The sequence below is a fragment of the Bufo bufo genome, chromosome 10 (assembly GCF_905171765.1).
Source record: "Bufo bufo chromosome 10, aBufBuf1.1, whole genome shotgun sequence".
NCBI lineage: Eukaryota > Metazoa > Chordata > Amphibia > Anura > Bufonidae > Bufo > Bufo bufo.
Genome location: NC_053398.1, coordinates 105,938,055 through 105,958,716, shown reverse-complemented (window position 1 = coordinate 105,958,716; position 20,662 = coordinate 105,938,055). Strand labels below are relative to the sequence as shown.

General features: G+C 44.2%; 1 protein-coding gene across 1 annotated transcript in view; it reads right to left on the bottom strand.

Annotated features, from left to right (window-relative positions):
• Nucleotides 1–20,269, bottom strand: part of MMP2 (matrix metallopeptidase 2) — a 40,995-nt gene extending 20,726 nt beyond the window's left edge. Inside the window, exons 1-6 of the mRNA XM_040409275.1 lie at nt 19,987–20,269; nt 14,371–14,594; nt 13,810–13,958; nt 13,603–13,731; nt 12,574–12,747; nt 3,859–4,032 (exon numbers count right to left, since the gene is read on the bottom strand). Of these exons, the coding sequence (XP_040265209.1) occupies nt 3,859–4,032; nt 12,574–12,747; nt 13,603–13,731; nt 13,810–13,958; nt 14,371–14,594; nt 19,987–20,127 (991 nt within the window). The 5' untranslated portion in view covers nt 20,128–20,269. The remainder of the gene's footprint in view (nt 1–3,858; nt 4,033–12,573; nt 12,748–13,602; nt 13,732–13,809; nt 13,959–14,370; nt 14,595–19,986) is intronic.
• Nucleotides 20,270–20,662: the final 393 nt, after the last annotated feature.

The following is a 20,662-nucleotide window of genomic DNA, read 5'->3' as shown; positions in this document are numbered from 1 at the left end:
TCCGTTCTTGTGGAACCATCTATTGAAAATGTTATGGCCAGCCCAATTTTTTTATGTACGTACTTACTGTTTAAACATTATTGTATGCTTCCGTTTCCGTTTGTGATCTGAGAAAAACGAATCACAAACGGAAACCAAACGGAACGGAAGCGGAAACACTACTGAAACCAAAAAAATTTAAACGGATCAGTTTAAAACGGACCGCAAAATACAGAAAAAGTCATACGGTCGTGTGCAAGAGGCCTAGAAAAATCTTGGAAAACCCCTTTAGACCTCCTGCACACAACAGTTTTTTTTTTCCGTTTAGGCTCCATTCACACGTCCGCAATTTTGTTCCGCATTTTGCGGAACGGAATTGCAGACCCATTTATTCCTATGGGGCAGCACAATGTGCTGCCTGGACACGGAATTGCGGATCCGCACTTCTGGGTCCGCACTTCCGTTCCGCCCAAAAAAAGAACATGTCCAATTCTTGTCCGCAATTGCGGACAAGAACAGGCATATTCTATTAGTGCCGGCAATGTGCGGTCCGCAAAATCCGGAACGCACATTGCCGCTTTCCGTGTTTTGTGGATCCGCAAAACACGTTGCGGACGTGTGAATGGAGCCTTACAGGCCGTTTTTTTTTGCTTTCCGTATACGGTCCGTATACAGAACCATTAATTTCAATGGTTCCACAAAAAAAACTGAATGTACTCCATATGCATTCCGTTTCCATATTTCATTTTCTCCGTTCCGTTGAAAGATAGAACATGTCCTATTATTGCCCGCAAATCACTTTCCGTGGCTCCATTCAAGTCAATGGGTCCGCAAAAAAAACTGAACACATACGGAATGTACGTCTTCCGTATCCGTTCCGTTTTTGCGGAACCATCTATTGAAATTGTTATGCCCAGACCAATTTTTTCTATGCAATTACTGTAGACTGTATATGCCATATGGAAAAACGGAGCGGAAACGGAAAAACAACGGATCCGTGAAAAACGGACCGCAAAACACTGAATAAGCCATACGGTCATGTGCAGGAGGCCTTAAGTGGATGTGCTAAGGTAAAATCAAAGGTAAAACTAAAGGCGTCATAAACAAGGAACTTATTTTTTTTTAATGATTCTCAATTTTCATGTTTTGTGTGATCAAACAGAGATTAAATTGTAGGACATCCCCAGATGTCATTCAACAAGGTGTAGCCACATTCTAGCATAAGACTGGATGTGTTGTTGTATCCTGTAAATCTTTCACTATTTCTTCCATATACTACTGAGAGTGAAAAGGCGGTTATATCCTCATTCAAGTTTTTACAGCAAAGCTGAAAAGTGCCACCTTAGTTCGTGTGTGATTGCCTGTTGCACTGACCTCTAGTGGCCAGTGTGAAAACTAAAGTTTTTATACTGATAGTTGTGAGATTTGGGAAAAAAAATAGGCTTACTAAAATAAAAGCAGATTAATCTTTCACCGTTGATATAAACTAGGACAGAAAAACACGGCACTGGCAAGTTACAAAGCAGCAGCCTTGTTCCTAGAGACTGACAAAGTAAGAGGGGGTTGACCTCCCAAGAAATCCTTACAGTAGCTTTCTGTTTGCTTCCTTGGCCAGCTTAGCCCAAAATGCCCTGTGTTACTGGCTGTGCACACAGCGCCTTCCGACGAGCCACACTGAGTCACCCTGTTCATTACTCTCTATGAACAGCATAATGAATTTACTCATTAGCACTTCCCGGTTTGTAAACTGAAGAAATAAGACCCCAAAAAAAACGTAATACCCCTAGAAATGACGTCACCAGTGGACTCTATTTGCTTAAAGAGAAGCCACCGGAGATACTCATGTCTAATACACTACCCGACCTAGAGGTGCGAGGCCAACAAAAACAGAAGTGCCGACGTTCAGTCGTAAACGGTGGCTTCCATCAAAGCCAATGAGTCATTTAAAGCTGGGCGGAAAACTGCGAGACGGTTAAGGAGTAACATGGCTTTCTGGAGCCATACGTGTACAGGAGTTAAAGAGGGTCCGTTGTTTGCAGGGGATTGCATAAACAGCCACCGACGCTGAAGGAGTCGAGGAAAAAGATACTGTTGGACATTGGATAAGAGTCACAAAAGTCACAAAAACCTCAAACCCAGCAGTGATCCACCAGCAATCAGAATCCAATTAATCCAAAGAGTAAGGCCCCTTGCAGACGAGCGTGTCCGGATTAGGTCCGGATGCGTTCAGTGAAAACTGCGCGATTTCGCAAGCAAGTCCATTCAGTTTTGTTTGCGATTGCGTTCAGTTGTTCAGTTTTTATCGCGCGGGTGCAATGCGATTTAATGCGTTTTGCACGCGCGTCATAACAAACTGAATGTATACAAACATCTCTTAGCAACCATGCGTGAAAAACTATTTTGACGCAGCTCCATTCACTTCTATGGGGCCAGGGTTGCGTGAAAATCGCTGAATAGAACATGTTGCGATTTTCACACGACGCAAGAGTGATGCGTTAAAACCGACGCAAATGTACACAGCCCCATTGAAATGAATAGGTCTGGATTCCGTGCGGGCGCAATGCATTCACATCACGCATTGCACCCGCGCGGAATACTCGCTCGTGTGAAAGGGGCCTAAGGCGTGATGCGAACGCATTGCGCCCGTACGGAATCCGGACCCATTCATTTCAATGGGTCTGTGTACATGAGCGTTGTTTTTCACGCATCACTTGTGCATTGCGTGAAAATTGCAGCATGTTCTATATTCAGCGTTTTTCACGCAACGCTGGCCCCATAGAAGTGAATGGGGCTGCGTGAAAATCGCATCGCATCCGCATGTGCGGATGCGATGCGTTTTTCACGGATGGCTGCTAAGAGATATTGTTTGTAAACCTTCAGTTTTTTATCACACGTCAATGCGCATTTCACCCGCGCTATAAAAACTGAACAACTGAACGCAATCGCAGGCAAAACTGAATGAACTTGCTTGTGAAATCGCGCATTTTTAACTGAACACATAGGGACCTAATCCGTATCGCTCGTCTGCAAGGGGCCTAAACATGCATAAAACGTAAATTTTACTGATCCAATCTAAAATTACTACTGTATCGTACATGTAAATTGTCCCAAAAATGTCACCGAGACAGTATCCAAAAATTCAAACATTACACAACAAGTGGGCAACCACCAAACTGCGGAAAAGGAAATTAAAGGGGCTTTCCAGGTGTTTAATATTGATGACCTTTCCTTAGGATAGATCATCAGATCGGCAGAGGTCCAACTCCCGGCAACCCCGCCGATCAGCTGTTTGACGAGACCATGGCGCTACAGTGACGTCGCGGTTATCAGTCACATGGCCTAGGCGCAGCTCAGTCCCATTAAGTGAATTGGGCTGAGCTGCAATACCAAGCACAGCCACTATCCAATGAATGGCGCTGTGCTTAGTAAGGTGCAAACAGGCCACGTCATTCACCGAAGCACTGCAGCTTCGTAAAACAGCTGAACGATGGGGGTGCCGGGTGTCGCACCCAAACCGATCAGGTACTGATGACCTATCCTGAAGGTAGGCTATCGATATTAAACACCCGGAAAACCTCTTTAAATCACATCTCCTACCACATCCAACGGGATGGTGGAATGTCCACTGCCCCAGATGGGGGTCAATGCAGAGAATGGAGCACTGCATCCCCTTTACCGTTTATCCCTACATAGCAGTGCCCTGGCCATTATCTATGGGCCCATTCAAGAGCCGCATGGCCGGGAGAGCATTGTGCTGGGAAAACGTAGAAGTGCTTGCAGTGCTTCATCAGGATCCGTCGGGGCACCAGATGTCGGACCCTTGTTTCTGACGAAATGCCTTCACTGGAGAACATACGAATACCGTTTTAATTTACACACCTGTTTCTGGACAGAATCCATAAGATTTATCCTGGTCATAGTCTTCTGTCGTTGCACACCACCTGTAGCCATCTGTCCGTCCCTCCGTGGTACAGCTGTCGTAGCTTTTGCTTTGAAACTTGAAAGGAAACTTGCAAGGTTTGCCTTCGGCATTTCCAGCTAAAGTGAATAATACTGGAGGGGAAAAAAATAAAAAAATTATCCTTCTGTGATAAACGTATCATTTTAGATAGAAAGAAGTGTGACTGCAGGATCAGACTGTGTAGTCTGTAGTCTGTTACCATGGAGACACATAGGATGGCATAGGTTCTCTAGGCACAAAACACTAGAAGCTGTCTTCTAGAAACGGGGCTATTGACGAACAGCTGATCAGCGGGGATACGAGGTGTTGGACCCCCTCTGATCAGCTAGTGATGGCCTATTCTGAAGGTGGTCAATCCCTTTAAGACTATTTGCAAAGCTGCTTTAATTTTAATTCAGACACATTTAAAAGTCCAAATGATGGTCCTTATTGAAAACAGGTTACAGCGTTTAAAAGACCGCTTCTGCTTTTCAGAAAACTATCATTTTAAGTTCTTAGGTAGTTCTCCCCAAGAGTTTTGCACAGAAGTTTTTCTTCCATCTTCAGCTTTACAATGAAATGTCATGCCTGGTCAATCAGAAAAGTATCCCACAGAGATGTTTGTCGGCAATCACAGTCAGATTAGTCCCATTTGCACAGGACTGCATGATGTGGTCTTTTTATTTTGGCTGAGCTGTTTCCTGCATGGGGGACCCTTCCCCCCTTTCTATCATGTCTATACTTCAATATGGGGCACCTGGACAGGGTTTTTTCATCTTAAAAGAACCCCTTCAAAGGGGCCATCAAGAGAGATTTATTAAAACTGGTGTGAAGGAAAACTGGTTTAGTTGCCCATAGCAACCAATCAGATTCCTCCTTTCATTTTCCAAAGGAGCTGTGAAAAATGAAAGGTAGAATCTGATTGGTTGCTATGGACAACTAAGCAAGTTTTTCTTTACACAAGTTTTGATATATCTGCCCCATTCCCTATACACAGGGATAGCTGAGTGCAATGCTCGGCTATCTCTGGTCCCTGGCTGCCGCTCCATTCACACAGAGGACTCGGACCCCCTGTTCTCATCATCAGTGGGGGACAGATGATGGGTTAGATTTATCAAACCTGCTGTAAAGCAAAACTGGCTTAGTCGACTATAGCAACCAATCAGATTCCACCTTTCAGAGCTCTATTTGGAAAATGAAAGGAGGAATCTGATTGGTTGCTATGGACAACTAACCAGGTTTTCCTTTACATCACTTTGATAAATCTCCCCCGTGTCTACAACAGTATTGCATTCCTTTAAGGGCTCATTCAGACGGCCGTAGTGTTTTGCGGTCTGCAAATTGCGGATCCGCAAAGCACGGATACCGGACCCTGTGCGTTCCGCATTTTGCGGACCGCACATGGCTGGCACCATGATAGACAATGCCTATTCTTATCCGCGATTGTAGACAAAGATAGGACATGCTGTATATTTTTGCAGGGCCACGGAACGGAACTACGGATGCAGAAAGCACACAGTGAAATGAATGGGTCTGCACCCGTTCCGCAAACTGAGGAACGGATGTGGACCCATTCAAACGGTCATGTGAATGAGCCCTTATTCTCAGGATTCATGGTGGTCCTGACAGCCTGAACCCCCCCCCCCCCCCCCCCAATGATCAAAAAGTGGCGTAGCTAATAGAAGTCATAAAATGCAGCAGTTTATTAACGGGGTACTAGAATATTGATAACCTATCCTCAGAATAGGTCATTAATATCAGATTGGTAGGGGGAAGTCCAACTCCCTGCACCCCTGGTGATCAGCTTACTCCTTCATTAGGGGAGATTTATCAAAACTGATGTAAAGTAACTGTAGAACTAACTGGCTTAGTTTCCCCATAGCAACCAATCAGATTCCACCTTTCATTTTTCACAGCTCCTTTGGAAAATGAAAGGTGGATTATGATTGGTTGCTATGGGCAACTAAGCCAGTTTTCCTTTACATCAGATTTGAGAAATCTCCCCATTTGTTTCCAGGCACTGAGTCGTATGCAAGTCACACAATCTCATTCACTTTGATGGGATGCAGTACCACCAGGCACAACCACTAGCAAACGTACAGCGCCGTGACGGTGGGGAGTGGCAGGAGTCAGAGTCTGGCAGTTTTTTTGAATAGCGAACAACCCCTTTAATAAATCTGTTCTTAACTAATAGTGAATGTAGTCGCCTACATTCATTTGACCATGTGATTTTAACCAAATGGTGGGTTTCTGCTGACACCACTTCCGGGCTACTGTGGTCTAAATTGTTCTTGGATAAGTTAGAAAACAAAGAACTTTTTTTTTTGAGCTCATGATGCCGCTGACTCATGCAGGCTGCCCCGAAACTACATAGGAGAGCAGCAAACCTTGGAAGCAAAGGGACTTTCTAATGAGAAACATATGTCTCAGCTGCCTACAGAAAAGTCCCTAAGAAATGTTTGGAAAGATCAAAAAGTGCCTGCATATAACAATACACAATTCAGGGAAATCACTCCTTGTAGGCGTTTAACCCCCTTTTTCTTTTAAAGAGTAACTAAACCTTTATCTAAACTTTTAATATGTGCTCCCTAATTCCCTAATAAAACTAACTCTAATATATTTTATTAATGAATTTTCTATTTTTACTACTCTTTTTTCTACCTAAAGCCCACCATTCAGCGGTGTACGGAGTACATTTTCTCAATGGGCAGCAGCAGCGCAGGGAGTACGGGGAGGAGCGCACATTACTGCTCCTAACCCGTGCTCCCTGGACTATTATTAACTCTTTAGCACATGGGTACCCTGTAGCCATGTACTATGCCAGTATTAGGTGAGTGGAGCGGGCTCCTGCCTGCTCCAGTAAGCTAAGAGAACTGCATGCCCTCCCTGCGCTGCTGCTGCGGTGTACAGAGAACTACGTTTTAAGCGCAGCAGTGCTTTAGGTAGGAAAAAGAGTAGTAAAAATAAAAAAAATTCATTAGTACAGTATATTAGAGTTAGTTTTATTAGGGCATTAGGGGGAATATTAAAAGTTTAGATAAAGGTTTAGTTACTCTTTAACAGCGGTTCAGACCTGAGCGTTTTACAGCGCGTTCCTACGCGCTGTACAAACGCTCAACAGGGAGAAACAATGCTTCCCTATCGGCATGGTTCTCACCTAGGCGTTTTGCAGCGCGTACGATCGCGCTGTTAAACGCCGACGCCCCCAAGAAGTTCAGGAGCTTCTTTGGGGCGTCGTAAAGTGTCGCGCGTTCCCTTACATAGACTTCGGGAACGCGCGACACTGGGCGTTCGCTTGTCTCTGTATGCGCGATTGTAAACGCCCGTACAATCGCGCATACAGAGCGTACGTTCAGTACGCTCTGGTGTGAACCCAGCGTAAACTGTACTCCAGATTACATCCACTAAATTATAGCGTGAATTCTTTTTTTACCACTCTAGAGATTAGCAGGAATACTATACTAGAAACAAAATAATCCCTTTAATTTACAAAAAGTCTGTCCCACTGGTCAGAAAAATAAACTGTACTCATGTTACTGCACTGTACTGGAGGTATTTATTGAAGCCTCTGGGCAGCCATGTAAAGTCTACAACTAGGCTCCCCATAGGGGGCACAGGGACTTACTGTCAGAACGAGAAATCCATAACCCATGGGTAATAGTTGCCAGATATGGCTTACAGACAGGGTTGGTTTTAGTGAGTGGCCAACGAGACAATATTGTGCTTTAGAACCCTTGAGGGCACAAACCCTCAGGAGCAACGAATGGAGCTGAAAAAAACAAGTGAGAGAAGCTACATGTGCTCACTCCTTAGGGCTATTCCATCAAGAAAGCCTCTCTGCTACTGTACAGTACTCCAGAAAGAGAGAAAAAGAAAGAACTACAAGGTCCAGAATCTGCATGGCCAAGCATTGGAGTCAGTCAGTAAGATATTCGCTGTTTAAGGGCCTCATGCACACGGAGCCGTTGTTATGGTCCGCATCCGAGCCGCCGCTTCAATGGGGCGCAAAGATGCTCCGTTCCGTGGCCCCGCTAAAAAAATATAACATTTTTTGTCGGACAAGAATAGGCATTTATATTAAAAGCTGTCGCGCCGTTTCCGCAAATTGCGGAACACGACGGACGCCATCCGTGTTTTGCGGACCGCAAAACACACTATGGTCATGTGCATGAGGCCTAAGGCTAATAAAAACTTTACTGCAGTGAGAGGAACATTGTTTATACAACTGAAAATAACAGGGTTGAGCGAACACTTCCTGGAAAGGTTCTCGTGCAGGGACCCGATCCTATCCATTCAACAGTAAAAGAAGATAGATGTCCAGTATGGAGATAGAAATAAATAAAATATTCAACCTTTATTGTAGTTAGGATAAAATTACATCCACAGGGTACAATGTAACGTCACCAACGCGTTTCGATCTAAAAGATCTTAGTGATGGTATCAATGACTAAGATCTTTTAGGACCTAGGAATTTTAATAAGCAGCAAACTAAGCAGTAAAAACCAGTGTCAGACAGCTGCTGCCAAGGCCAATAAGATAATGGGTTGCATCAGAAGGAGCATAGATGCCCGTGATGAGATCATAGTCCTACCACTTTACAAATCATTGGTCAGACCACACATGGAGTACTGTGTACAGTTCTGGGCTCCTGTGAACAAGGCAGACATAGCAGAGCTGGAGAGGGTCCAGAGGAGGGCAACTAAAGTAATAACTGGAATGGGGCAACTACAGTACCCTGAAATATTATCATAATTAGGGTTATTCACTTTAGAAAAAAGACGACTGAGGGGAGATCTAATTACTATGTATAAATATATCAGGGGACATATACTATGTTACTATGAATCGCAAATTTGGTAGCGTTACAATGTACCCTGTGGAGAGGTAATTTTATGCTAACTACAATAAAGATTGAAGATTTTATTTATTTCTATCTCCGTGCTGGATGTCTACCTTCTTTTACTACATTGTTATGCACCCTTCACACTTGGACATGGTCCTGGCCAGCTATATCTGTATTCTGTACCCTTCAGCTGGGAATTACAGACAGGTTCGCCTTAGATTCTGCAGAGAGAGAGAGACTTTGGAAGATAGAGGGAAGGAGTACTACAACCCCCATCCTTGCTTATCTCTATATGTTGCTGTCAGAGAAGATTTGCACTGTGAATTTTTTGGAACTGTGTGTGATATAGTTGGATGTACTACAACTCCCATTCTGCACTTTAGTAAAGAGAGGCCTATATTTTCTACACCTGACTCCAGCACTATTCACCGGCCACAGCACCTACACCTCCTGTCTTGCACCCGTACAACACTCACAACACCAAGTGCACCCCAACTACCATCAGGCAGGAGCCCTAACATCAGGGTGTGCCCAGAGGGAAGAAAGGGTACACTCTTTTGAACTGCCCTAGGGGCATCACTATAAATAACTGTTGAGGGCGTTACCACTCCCATCCTCTGCTCCACTCCTCCGTGACCACTGCACTAGCAGAGAAGACACTATTAAGACTGTGTACATCATGGGTCCATACTATAGCACCCATAGTCTACTGTGGACCTACGGTACACTGTACGCCCATTTGCTGAACAGCCGATCTGCTGTCCGGGTGTAGCTCCATTACCAGAAGTTGCCACCAGAACTACACAGCATCATTATCTCTGCAGTAGAGGGAGTGCATGACTACAGTGCTGTGAAGTCAATGGGAGTAGAGCTGCAGTAATGCACTCCCCTCTGCTAAGGGATCAGCAACCTCCGGCACTCCAGCTGTTCGGAAACTACAACTCCCAGAATCCTCCTTTCACTTTCATGGGAGTTACAAGAACAGCCAAGAAAGTTTGCATGCTGGGAGTAGTAGTTTCCACAGAGCTGGAGTGCCGAAGGTTGATGATCCCTGCACTACTACAAGGTTGACAAAGAGCTGTGTTTTGCACCAGAGCTACTTCCGAACTGCTGAACGTCTGGGACGAGGTGTCTGACCCCTGCCAATCAGCTAGTGGTGGCCTAGATAGATAGAAGGCTGGAAAACCCCTTTAATTTCTCACAGATCCCCTAAACATCCACAAGTAAAACTAGGACATGCTCCATCACATGACATATTACACAGGTAATGTAATATTCTCTTAAAGGGAACCTGTCACCTGGATTTTGGGTATAGAGCTGAGGACATGGGTTGCTAGATCGCCGCTAGCACATCCGCAATATCCAGTCCCCATAGCTCTGTGTGCTTTTATTGTGTAAAAAAAACGATTTTAGATATATGTAAATGAGGCTACTAATGTTTCCGGAGCCCAGCCACGCCCACTGTGAAGGAGCCCAGCACCGCCCCGCATACTCTGAATCTCCTCCTTGTTCCCTGACGTCACAAAGCTAGAGCGCCGTAATCTCGCGATGCGCGAGCTAGCGCATGCGCAGTGTCGGCATAGTGTTCCTTCCCTGTGCTGGCACCAGCCTCAGGGAACGAACTGCGCATGCACTAGCTCGCGCGTCGCGAGATTACGGTGCTCTAGCTTTGTGACGTTGGGGAGCAAGGAGGGGATTCGGAGGATGCGGGGGCGGTGCTGGGCTCCTTCACAGTGGACGTGGCTGGGCTCAGAGTCAGAGAAGGCTGGACTCATCTCTCAAGCATGGAGGAGACAGGACTCATCTAACGTTCATTTACATATCTATAAAATTGTTTTTTTGACACAATAAAAGCACACAGGGCTATGGAGACTGGATATTGCGGATGTGCTAGCGGTGATCTAGCAGCCCATGTCCTCAGCTCTATACACAAAATCTAGGTGACAGGTTCCCTTTAAAGAGCCATTTAGAGCACACAGAGCATGAGGACTTCATGCATGGTCTAATGTTAGTGCCCTTCATCACCCAATCCATGGAGCAATATGACATAAAAGGTATATTTCTCTGATGATGCCAGACATTTCTGGATTACAATACAACTACATGTATACTGAAGATAACTTTGTTCTTTGTCCCTACAAATGTCCCCCCTTTAATCACTAAATAAACAGATCTACATATGGAATTTGAAAAGAAATCTTCAGGAAGAATGTATTTTGCTTAACAGCATGACGCCCTGCTCTGGTCTACTGATGTTTTTTCAGTATACAAAAAGAATGTTGTGTGTGGTTCCTTCACTGTAATCTCCATCCCCTCGTGCAGTACACCAGAGCAGGGGGCATCTGCAAAGGGTTTGTTATTTATTGTTATATAATGTTATGACATGTATTGTATGGATGGCACATCCGGGGTTAACAATCCTGGTTCAGACCTTGCAAGAGGTTGAGTGGGGATCCAGGGTCTGCCCCCAGCTCAGTTATTCAGTCTAGACTGGAGTTTAGAGAGAAAGAAAGCAGTGACCTATGCTCCCTCATCTCGGGCTCAAAAAGCTTCAGAGACTACCAGATCTTTGTATTATCTACAGAAAGAGAGAAAGTGAAGAAGGGAAAGAAAGGAGAGAATGGGAGAACTTAGAATCTGCATGGCCAAGTATAGGAGTTAGCAAGTAACCTACTACTACAGCCATTCAGACTTTACTGCTGTGAGGGACAACGTTAAGACACCCTTCACACTTGGACACGTCCTGGCTAGATGTGCCTTCAAAACCCTGTATCGCAGGGGACAGTACAGCCATTATTGCAAGAGTACTATTGCCAGCCATAAATTCTGCAGGAAAGGACTTTAGCAAGATAGAGAGAAAAGAGGGCTATAAGTCCCGTCGTTACCTAAACTCATACAATGCTTTCTGGGAGATAGTTGCAACTGTGACTGCTATAGTTAGATGTACTAAAATTCCTATCTTGCACTTAAGTAAAGACAGACATTTATTCTTCTACCTCTGGCCTGGTTCTCTGACTCCAACACCATACCCCAGCCATTCCACTTTATATGCCCATACAAATCCTCAACATCACGGGCTCCCGACTACCATCAGGCAGGAGGCCCAAGAACAGCATGTGTCCCTGTGGGAGAAAGGGTGCACCCTCCTTTCACTGCATGGCCATAGGGAGCAACGGTGTGAGAAAAGCCACTGTGACTGAAGGAGCCAGAGCCACTACCACTCCCATCCTCCTCTCAAGCTCCTTCCGGGTCACTGCACATGTCCATACTGGCATTCTGTTTAAAGAGTAACTCCAACTTTGTTCATCACCCATCACAAGTTTAAGTATGACAGCGGCAGATCAGGCTGTGCCGAGGTGACTACTACCACTTGATCTGCTGGATATGGATGCCACCGTTAGGACACATCAATGACTGCAACATTGGAGGTAGGAGCAGTATGAATGCAACAGCAGTGGCGATTGTGCACTGGCACTGACAGAAGCAGAGTTGATCAATGTTTCTGGCTGGAATCGGCCTTTAAATAGGTTGTCCCAACAAGATAACACCGCCACCAGCAATCAAGTGATCATATGAACATCTGCTTAACCTTGTGGGGCTGGCAGCAGCATATCTGTAATTTGTAATGTAATATTACATTGGCTCCTTCAAGTAAATAGGCAAATAAGTCATACATGGTCACTCCAAGTCAACTAAAGCTAAAGTGAATGGTGGCAAAGTCACAGCATGTGCTAGCGCTATATAGGCAACCTGGAATATAAATGAAAACATGATGGAACATTTATTTCAGTATCTAGTGAAGAAGGCTTACATTCATGAGGACAAAAGCCATATTTCCCATCTTTATCGAAGTTGTAGGTGGTCGAACACCAGAGAAATCCATCACTCCGTCCGGAATCTGTGCAACTGTTGTATTCCTTGTCATTGAAGAGGAAAGGAAATTTGCAGAACTCGCCATCAGCATTTCCATATTTCACTTTCACAACTGTGAAGGGGAATAACAGCTATTTAACAGCGAAGGAGAGAAGGCAATAATACCTTCATAGTCGACTAAATGATATAATTAATATCAAGTCCAACACCCAGCACCCTCACCTATTGGTTGTTTGAAGAGGCCGTAGCGCTCCAGTAAGTGCTAGGCCTCCTCACAGCCTATCAAGCACAGCGCCATACATTGTATAGTGGTTGAGCTTGGTATTGCAGCCTAGGCCCATTCACTTGAATGGGACTAAGCTGCACATAGGCCGTGTGACTGGTGAACGTGATGTCAGTAGCCTAGGAAGAGGTTGCACCACTCACAAGAGTGCTGTAGCCTCTTCGAACAGCTGATTGTTGTGGGGTGCCGGGAGTCAGCGCACCAATCAGATATTCAGACCTTTTCTGAGGATAGGTCATCAATATTATACTCCCTGAAAACCCATTTTGTTTTCTTTCGTCTAAATAGGTTAACAATTCTTTGCTGATTCATTTTTCTCTATAACTGCTTGACCTCCACTTTTCTGAAACTGAGCTCCAAATCCCCTGCATAGACAAAGATTTGAAAGATAAAATATTTGCTGCTTGCAGCCACCACTAGAGGGAGCTTACTTTATAGTGTTACACTGAACACAATAATAAATCAAATGCTTAATCTCCCTCTAGTGGTAGCTGTATGAATCCAGAATTCTATCATTTAACTCTATGCTTTCGGAGTTTCATATTTTTAAAAAAATAACTCCGACCACTATAAAGAAATATTAAGAATTAAATTGGCACACTAACTAATGTGGACCTTGAGTCCTATCAACCATCAGTTTAACCCACAGGACCATCGTCGCTTGAATTATTGGTGCAATGTTACCTTGTCCTTCTCCCAAAGTCCAGAGCTCATCATCATCAAAATGAGAATCGCCTCCAACTCCTGATCCTGGCGCAAAAGCATGAGCCAAAAGTCCATCTTTACCATCAAATGGATAGCCATCTCCATGCTCTGAAAAAAAAAAGCAGGTGCATATTAAAGAGGTCTAAGACACTGCATATACACACAGCAATTAAAAATGTGATTTACCCCAGCGACCAAAATTGATCATAATGTCAGCTTCCCCATCCATGAGCCGAGTGAACTTCAAAGGGGTAACATTACTCCACACTTGAAAGGCCCGAGCAAAAGCATCATCCACTGTTTCTGAGTCCAGGTCTGTAGTGTACCCCAAGATCCTAAAAAAAAAATTAAATATTTAGTGAAAAGTATATGTCTTAAATGAGTTAGTTCTTTGCTTTGAACAATGCATATTTGCTAGAAGGGTCCCTTGACAATAAACTCATCAAAAAGTTACCCCTGTGATCAGTCAACTACCAGTGAGTGTTCAGTTTCCCTGCAGCACCACCGCAGGAGAAATTGAGCATTACACACTGGACATGCTCTGTGTAATGGAGGACAATACAGGTCCTCCAAGGTAAGAGACACTCTTTATCTCTTCAGTATGGACTCCACTATGGATGGCTCTCTACTGTGGCCAATAAATGAAGAACCTGGACAGTGGGCCCCACCTCTAGTGATTTCTATGTCTAGGACAACCCTACATAGGCTTTACATAGAAGAATCCTAGTGGCCAGGCCATGAATTCACCTGTATGTGATATCATTTTTTTCCCATTTGGGTTTCCTTGGGAAAAACTGGTAGTTGGACACATCTGGGTTACCACATCTTGGCTTTTTCATAGTTTCAATTGTCTTTTGGTCCATTTCTCCTGTCTCTGAAATATGAAAGAACTTCTGCATTTTCTTCAAGGTATCTTTCAGCACCATCAGGCATGTGTCTTTAGGGCAGCCATAATACTTGAGTAGGTATTGCTGTGAGGGAAATATAAGATAATATGATAAATAGGAATATGACATAATAACCTTGGACGCTCAGTATAATCTTACAGTATAGTCTTCAGTCTAACAAACATTGTCTATACACCACTAATGCATATATACTAGATATTACATGATTTGATTATCGCAACCAAGAAATAGAATCTGTAGCCCAAATAAATACAATATGTTCCTTCATGGAGGGGGCTTACAGACAACATGAACAGAGTGGGGGACACACATGGAAGGCATGAAAGTAGATACATAAGTCACAATCAGAGGTGAAATAATAACGTCCCCATATCAGCACAAAATATACAGATCAACAAAAAAATAATGCACTCAGATAGATGCAGTTATGTCTCAGGCAGATATGTAAATTATTACAGGTGTGGTCTGATTAAGCACAAAAGGACGTAAAAGTGCTACCCCCCATTGTCCTATAAAAAGGCTCTCAGAGGCTACTTTTGGGTAGTGTACCTCCTGGTGAGAGATCGCTAACTGCTAGACATGCCTCTATGATGCATTAGAAGACATTTTGCCCAGTTTACAGTCTTTGAGAAGAGGCACATGAGACTGAGAGAAGCAGGATGGTGGTTTCAACAAATTGCCGGCCATCTAGGCCAATTTGATATAACTGGTGGGTGCTGGTAGCAGTGGTTACATGAGGACAAACACACATGGTTATCAGGCTACAGATGGTGCAGACAGACAACCAGTAGAGAGGATTGTTTGATCCGCTGACAAGTACAAGCAGCTCCTACAGTTTTGTTGTCCAACATCCAGACATAGGTAGCAACTTCTTCATCCGTTTTTACTTGGACCATTTCCAGGCACTTAGCAGAAGGAAATTTGGTGTCACGGCGCCTATTAGGTTTCCTGCCATTGACAGCCAGCCATCATCACCTTCGTTTGCAGTGGTGTCATGAATGATGAACCTGGACTGCTACTGACTGGAATCATATCATCTTTATAGAGGAATCCAGGTTCTGTTTGGGATCCCACAAATGGTTGGGTTTGAGTATGGAGGACACACTGCCTCAACTGCAGGTGGTGATCTGGGGAGCCATCGGATACTACAGTCGGTCTCCCCCTAGTAGTGACATGAGGGACACTAACAGCTCAGTGATATGTGCAGGACATCCTGTGGCCACATGTGTTGCCTCTAATGACAGGGCTTCCAACTGGCATTTTTCAACAGGATAGCAAGGGTTTCCCAGGAATGTCTCCTACAGATTGCAAACCTTCCTTGGCTGCCTGGTTGCCAGATTTATTGCCAATCAAGAATTTATAGGACCAGCTGGGAAGTCAGCTTCAGTAACCCATGAGCATGCATAATATACAGGCCGAGCTGTAACATCTGTGGGTAAATGTGCCGCACGATACCATATGGAACCTGTATGCATCCATGCCCAACTGTATCTCATCTTGTATCCAAGCTAGAGGCTATATTTTATCTTATATGCAGGCTAGTGGCTGTATCTCATCTTGTATCAAGGCTAGAGGCTGTATCTCATCTTGTATCCAGGCTAGAGGCTGCATATCATCTTGTATCAAGGCTAGAGGCTGTATCTCATCTTGTATCCAGGCTAGAGGCCGTATCTCATCTTGTATCCAGGCTAGAGGCTGCATATCATCTTGTATCCAGGCTAGAGGTTGTATCTCATCTTGTATCCAGGCTAGAGGCCATATCTCATCTTGTATCCAGGCTAGAGGCCGTATTTTATTTTGTATCCAGGCTAGAGGCCGTATCTCATCTTGTATCCAGGCTAGAGGCTGCATATCCTCTTGTATCCAGGCTAGAGGCCGTATCTCATCTTGTATCCAGGCTAGAGGCTGCATATCATCTTGTGTCCAGGCTAGAGGCCATATCTCATCTTGTATCCAGGCTAGAGGCCGTATTTTATTTTGTATCCAGGCTAGAGGCCGTATCTCATCTTGTATCCAGGCTAGAGGCTGCATATCATCTTGTGTCCAGGCTAGAGGCCATATCTTATCTTGTATCCAGGCTAGAGGCCATATCTTATCTTGTATCCAGGCTAGAGGCCATATCTCACCTTGTATCCAGGCTAGAGGCCGTATCTCATCTTGTTTCCAGGCTAAACTTCGGCTTTCACTCTGATACTGTAATCTCTTACATTTATCTTCATTACATTCACATATAGAAGGTTTCATTCCAACAACTCCTTCTTGGTGCGTTATCATTTTTGTCAATAAGTGTAATATACCATTTTGTCGCCACCCTAGTAACGATTATGGTATATATTTCTATACACAGATTAGCCATAACATTAAAATCAGCTGTCTAAGGCCTGATGCACGTGACCAGCTATGGCTGTTTGATGTAAGTAAATAAGGATATGCTGCCATAGGACCACATGGGCCCTGGATACACACACAGTGCCCACATACATACAGAGCACATATAACATATGCCCAATGTCATACATTGCACAAAAGACATGCTCAGATTGTGTCGTTCAGCATCCACATAGTACCTACATTGTGCCTCAGAGCTAGAGAGTTCCACAGAGAGCCAGGATAGGGTGAAATATGTCCTATATGACAGAGGATAGTACACACTCTTATGCATTGTACGTACCATTCAGTTATACCCATTTCTAGGCACTTACAAAAATAGTTTGCTGCCACTGCACGCAGCAGTATTTGTCCGGCCGATTCTCGGCATATTTTCCGGATTGCGGCTGGGTCTCCGCCGGTCCTTATGATAGTAAATGGGGCCAGACGGCAATGCGGTTGCTTCCGGCAATGCTGGAATTCAGAGAGATCCAGCAGACTGTTCCCTGCAGGATCTAAAAATGCTAGTGTGAAACTAGCCTAAATAGAATCACTATCCACTTCTTAAATGGCGTCTTCCAATCTCAGTCTTTCGATTAACCACAGTAAGCGCTGCTGTTTCCGTAACATTGAATGGGAGCTGGGCAAACAGTGTAGTACAGCAAACTACACTGTTTCTAGTAACTCGGGAGCTTACAGTTAGCTTGCTGTACTACACCATTTGCGGTGCTCCCATTCACTGCTGTGGGAGTTATGGAAACAGAGGAGAGACGGACGCTCGGCCATTTCTATAACGCCACGATACGGTTTACAGCAGCCGCATGGACCATAGACACAGTAGACTGGAAGAGACTCACTGACCTCTGAGCCAGAGTTTTCTAAGCATGCTCTGTGTGACCTGTGCAGAGATAATTGTGCAGGGAGGGGGAGGAGGTGAGTTGCAAGATCGTCAAGAATTCTTAGAAACATGTTTAGCATAAACACTTGATTTCAACAATAGTAAATAGGTAATTTTCACATGGCATTTCCACTTTAAGAAGGCTAATCTGAACAAACTGCAGAATGTACACCTGAAGAACAGAAGTCAGATCAGACTGCTACTTCATCTCTGTTTCCATCTCTGGTAGAGTATCTGCACCTTTGTACTACATGGTCATGCCTTCATCTAAATAGGAACCACATAATACTACATTTGTGTGGTGGGCATCCTCAACAGTCCTTTCCTAGAAGCTGGAGCTCCCTAAATTATTTGAACCCTGGAGCTACCTTAATTTCAGTATGGCTGTCCAGATGGAGGACTGACTGCACATACGCCATTATTGTCTTTTATATACCACGGGAGATGCTGTAGCAGCTAATTGCACCCTTTAACTTCTGTGTTGGTCTCCTTTGGTTCTTTGCAGAGTGTGCTTTGTATTCTAGTACCAGCTTGGGTCTACAGTTGTGGTGCCACTGTTGGTTTATAGTAGTATTACCATTTTTTGTGACTTTGTAATTTGGTGCCACCTAAGGGTTTACATATGTGGTGGTCACCCTTTGTTCACAGCAGCATTGCCATTTTTAATATGCCACAGGTTTATAGCCGCATTGTAACTGTCAGTAACATATGTATTTTGGTAACTCTTTGGTTTTAAGTATGTGGTACCCACTATTACAGTGGTTAGTGTGCTCTGAATGTTGGTACCATGGTGAGTCTACTTGTGTGGTGCCCACTGTTGCTCCATAGCAGTATTACAATTGTTAGTACATTTAGTGTTTTGGTACCACCCCAGGTTTACATGTTTGGTACCCAGCCTTGGTTCTTACCAGTATTACTATTGTTATTGTGCTTTGCCATTTGGTACCATCTTTACATTTGTGGTACCCAGCCTTGGTTCACTGTTGTATTACAATGGTTAATAAGTTTTGTATTTTGGTAACGCCTTGGTTTCAAAGTGTCCCTGTACTTTGGGAAAACTTTTGATATGTCTTAGTGACATACTGTATCAGACGTTATGATAAGTGATGGTCCGAGTGATGAGGTCTTTGCCAATCACTAGAATGAGGAGACAGAAGTGCTTACATGGTGCGCTCTGTCTCCTCATTGCTGGTGACGGATGTAAGATGGACTCTATAGACAATCTGTGGGCCCGTCTCGATTCTTTCTCCTACACGACTTCTCTCTCCTTGTTCTAGCAATCTGTGGGGGTCTTAGCACTCGGACCCCCACCGATCATAACTTTTTGACATGTCACTACTTTTTCCCAAAGTACAGTGCCACTTTTACTATTACAATTGTTAGTGTGCACAGTATTTTGGTAGCACCTCTACATATTTGGTGCCCATGGTTTTTAGCAGTGTTGCAATTTTTTTCTCCGTAGTTTGGTCCCACCTCAGGTGTACTTGTGCGGTGCCCACCCTTTATTCTTAGTAATGGTACAATAGTTATTGTACTTTATATTTTGGTACCATATCGGGTTTCCATGTATGCTGCCCACTGTTGGTTTATAGAAGCACTACAGCTTTTTGTGTTAGTAATTTGGTACCACCTCGTGTTTACCTATGTGATGGTCAGCCTTGGTTCCTAGCAGTATTACAATAGTGTGCTTTGTATTTCGGCAGCATATTGGGCATACATGTGTGGTGCCCACTGTTGGTTCATAGTGGTATTACAATGGTTAACTAGCTCTGTATGTTGGTGACTTGGTGTTCCCTGGGTATACATGTGTGGTGGCCACCTTTGGTTCATAGCAGTACTCCAATAGTTTTCTTTCTGAAAATGCATATGTATACGATATGGGAACAATTCTACCCTCTCTGATAAAGTGTTACACTGGCACTCTCCGCTCTGCCGACGTACAAGGGTCTCATTGATGACTTGTACAATTCTTATTAGTGATTCCTTTTTTTAAGTCCTTTAGTCCAAACATGTCTGGGGTCAGCTCAGGTAGCTGAAGCTACTTTATGGAAAGAGAACCAGGACCTAGATAACCTCTAACTACTAGAAAGGTTCTCCAAAATGTTTTTTTTAGGAGTCATGTTCATGACAAGGTCCAGATCCATAAACTTAGAAACTAGAAGATAAAGCTATTGGCGTTAGACTACTTACAGTGACCATTTCTTTGTCTGTCCTGGGCGAGTTGTCTCCTGGAAACTTTATAATGGGAGAAGGTGCAGCTGTGCTTTCATCAAACTGAACAAAGAGCTGGTAATAAAAGGCGCAGAGCTGGAGAATATGAAGGGTCTTCATGTTGTCTGGGCACTGCCACGTCTGTAGATGTCTGAGGAGCTTCTGCCCGAAGCTCTGCGCACAGGAGAGGTAACAAATCCCTGTGTGTGGCTGCTGAGGTTTATGGTTGGGCTAAGTTCCTTTGTATGTGAAGGATCCAGATGTACTGTGCAGAGGAAGCAGGAGAGGAGGGGGGAGGCCAGATGTGGTGGGTAGGATGTCCTTATTAACCCTCACTCTACCAGTTTACTCCTGGACTGAAAGATTCTCTTTGTAGGTAAATCCTGTGTGAAATCCAACTAGGAAATGTGAAATTTCTAATGCACAAATGCAAATCTTCTGATATGCCTCCATATAGCAGAATTTGTTGCCACTGACCTGGGGATGCTGAGGTGCTCAGTGCCTCAACATTCCTACATTAGAAAACTGCAGATCTATTTTGCAGGTTACTATATAGATGCCATTACCAAAACTGAGCCATAAGCAATGCCCAGGGTGAGACTGGGGTTCCCTGGGCCCATCAGAGGAAATTATTCTCAGGGCCCAACCCTAATAT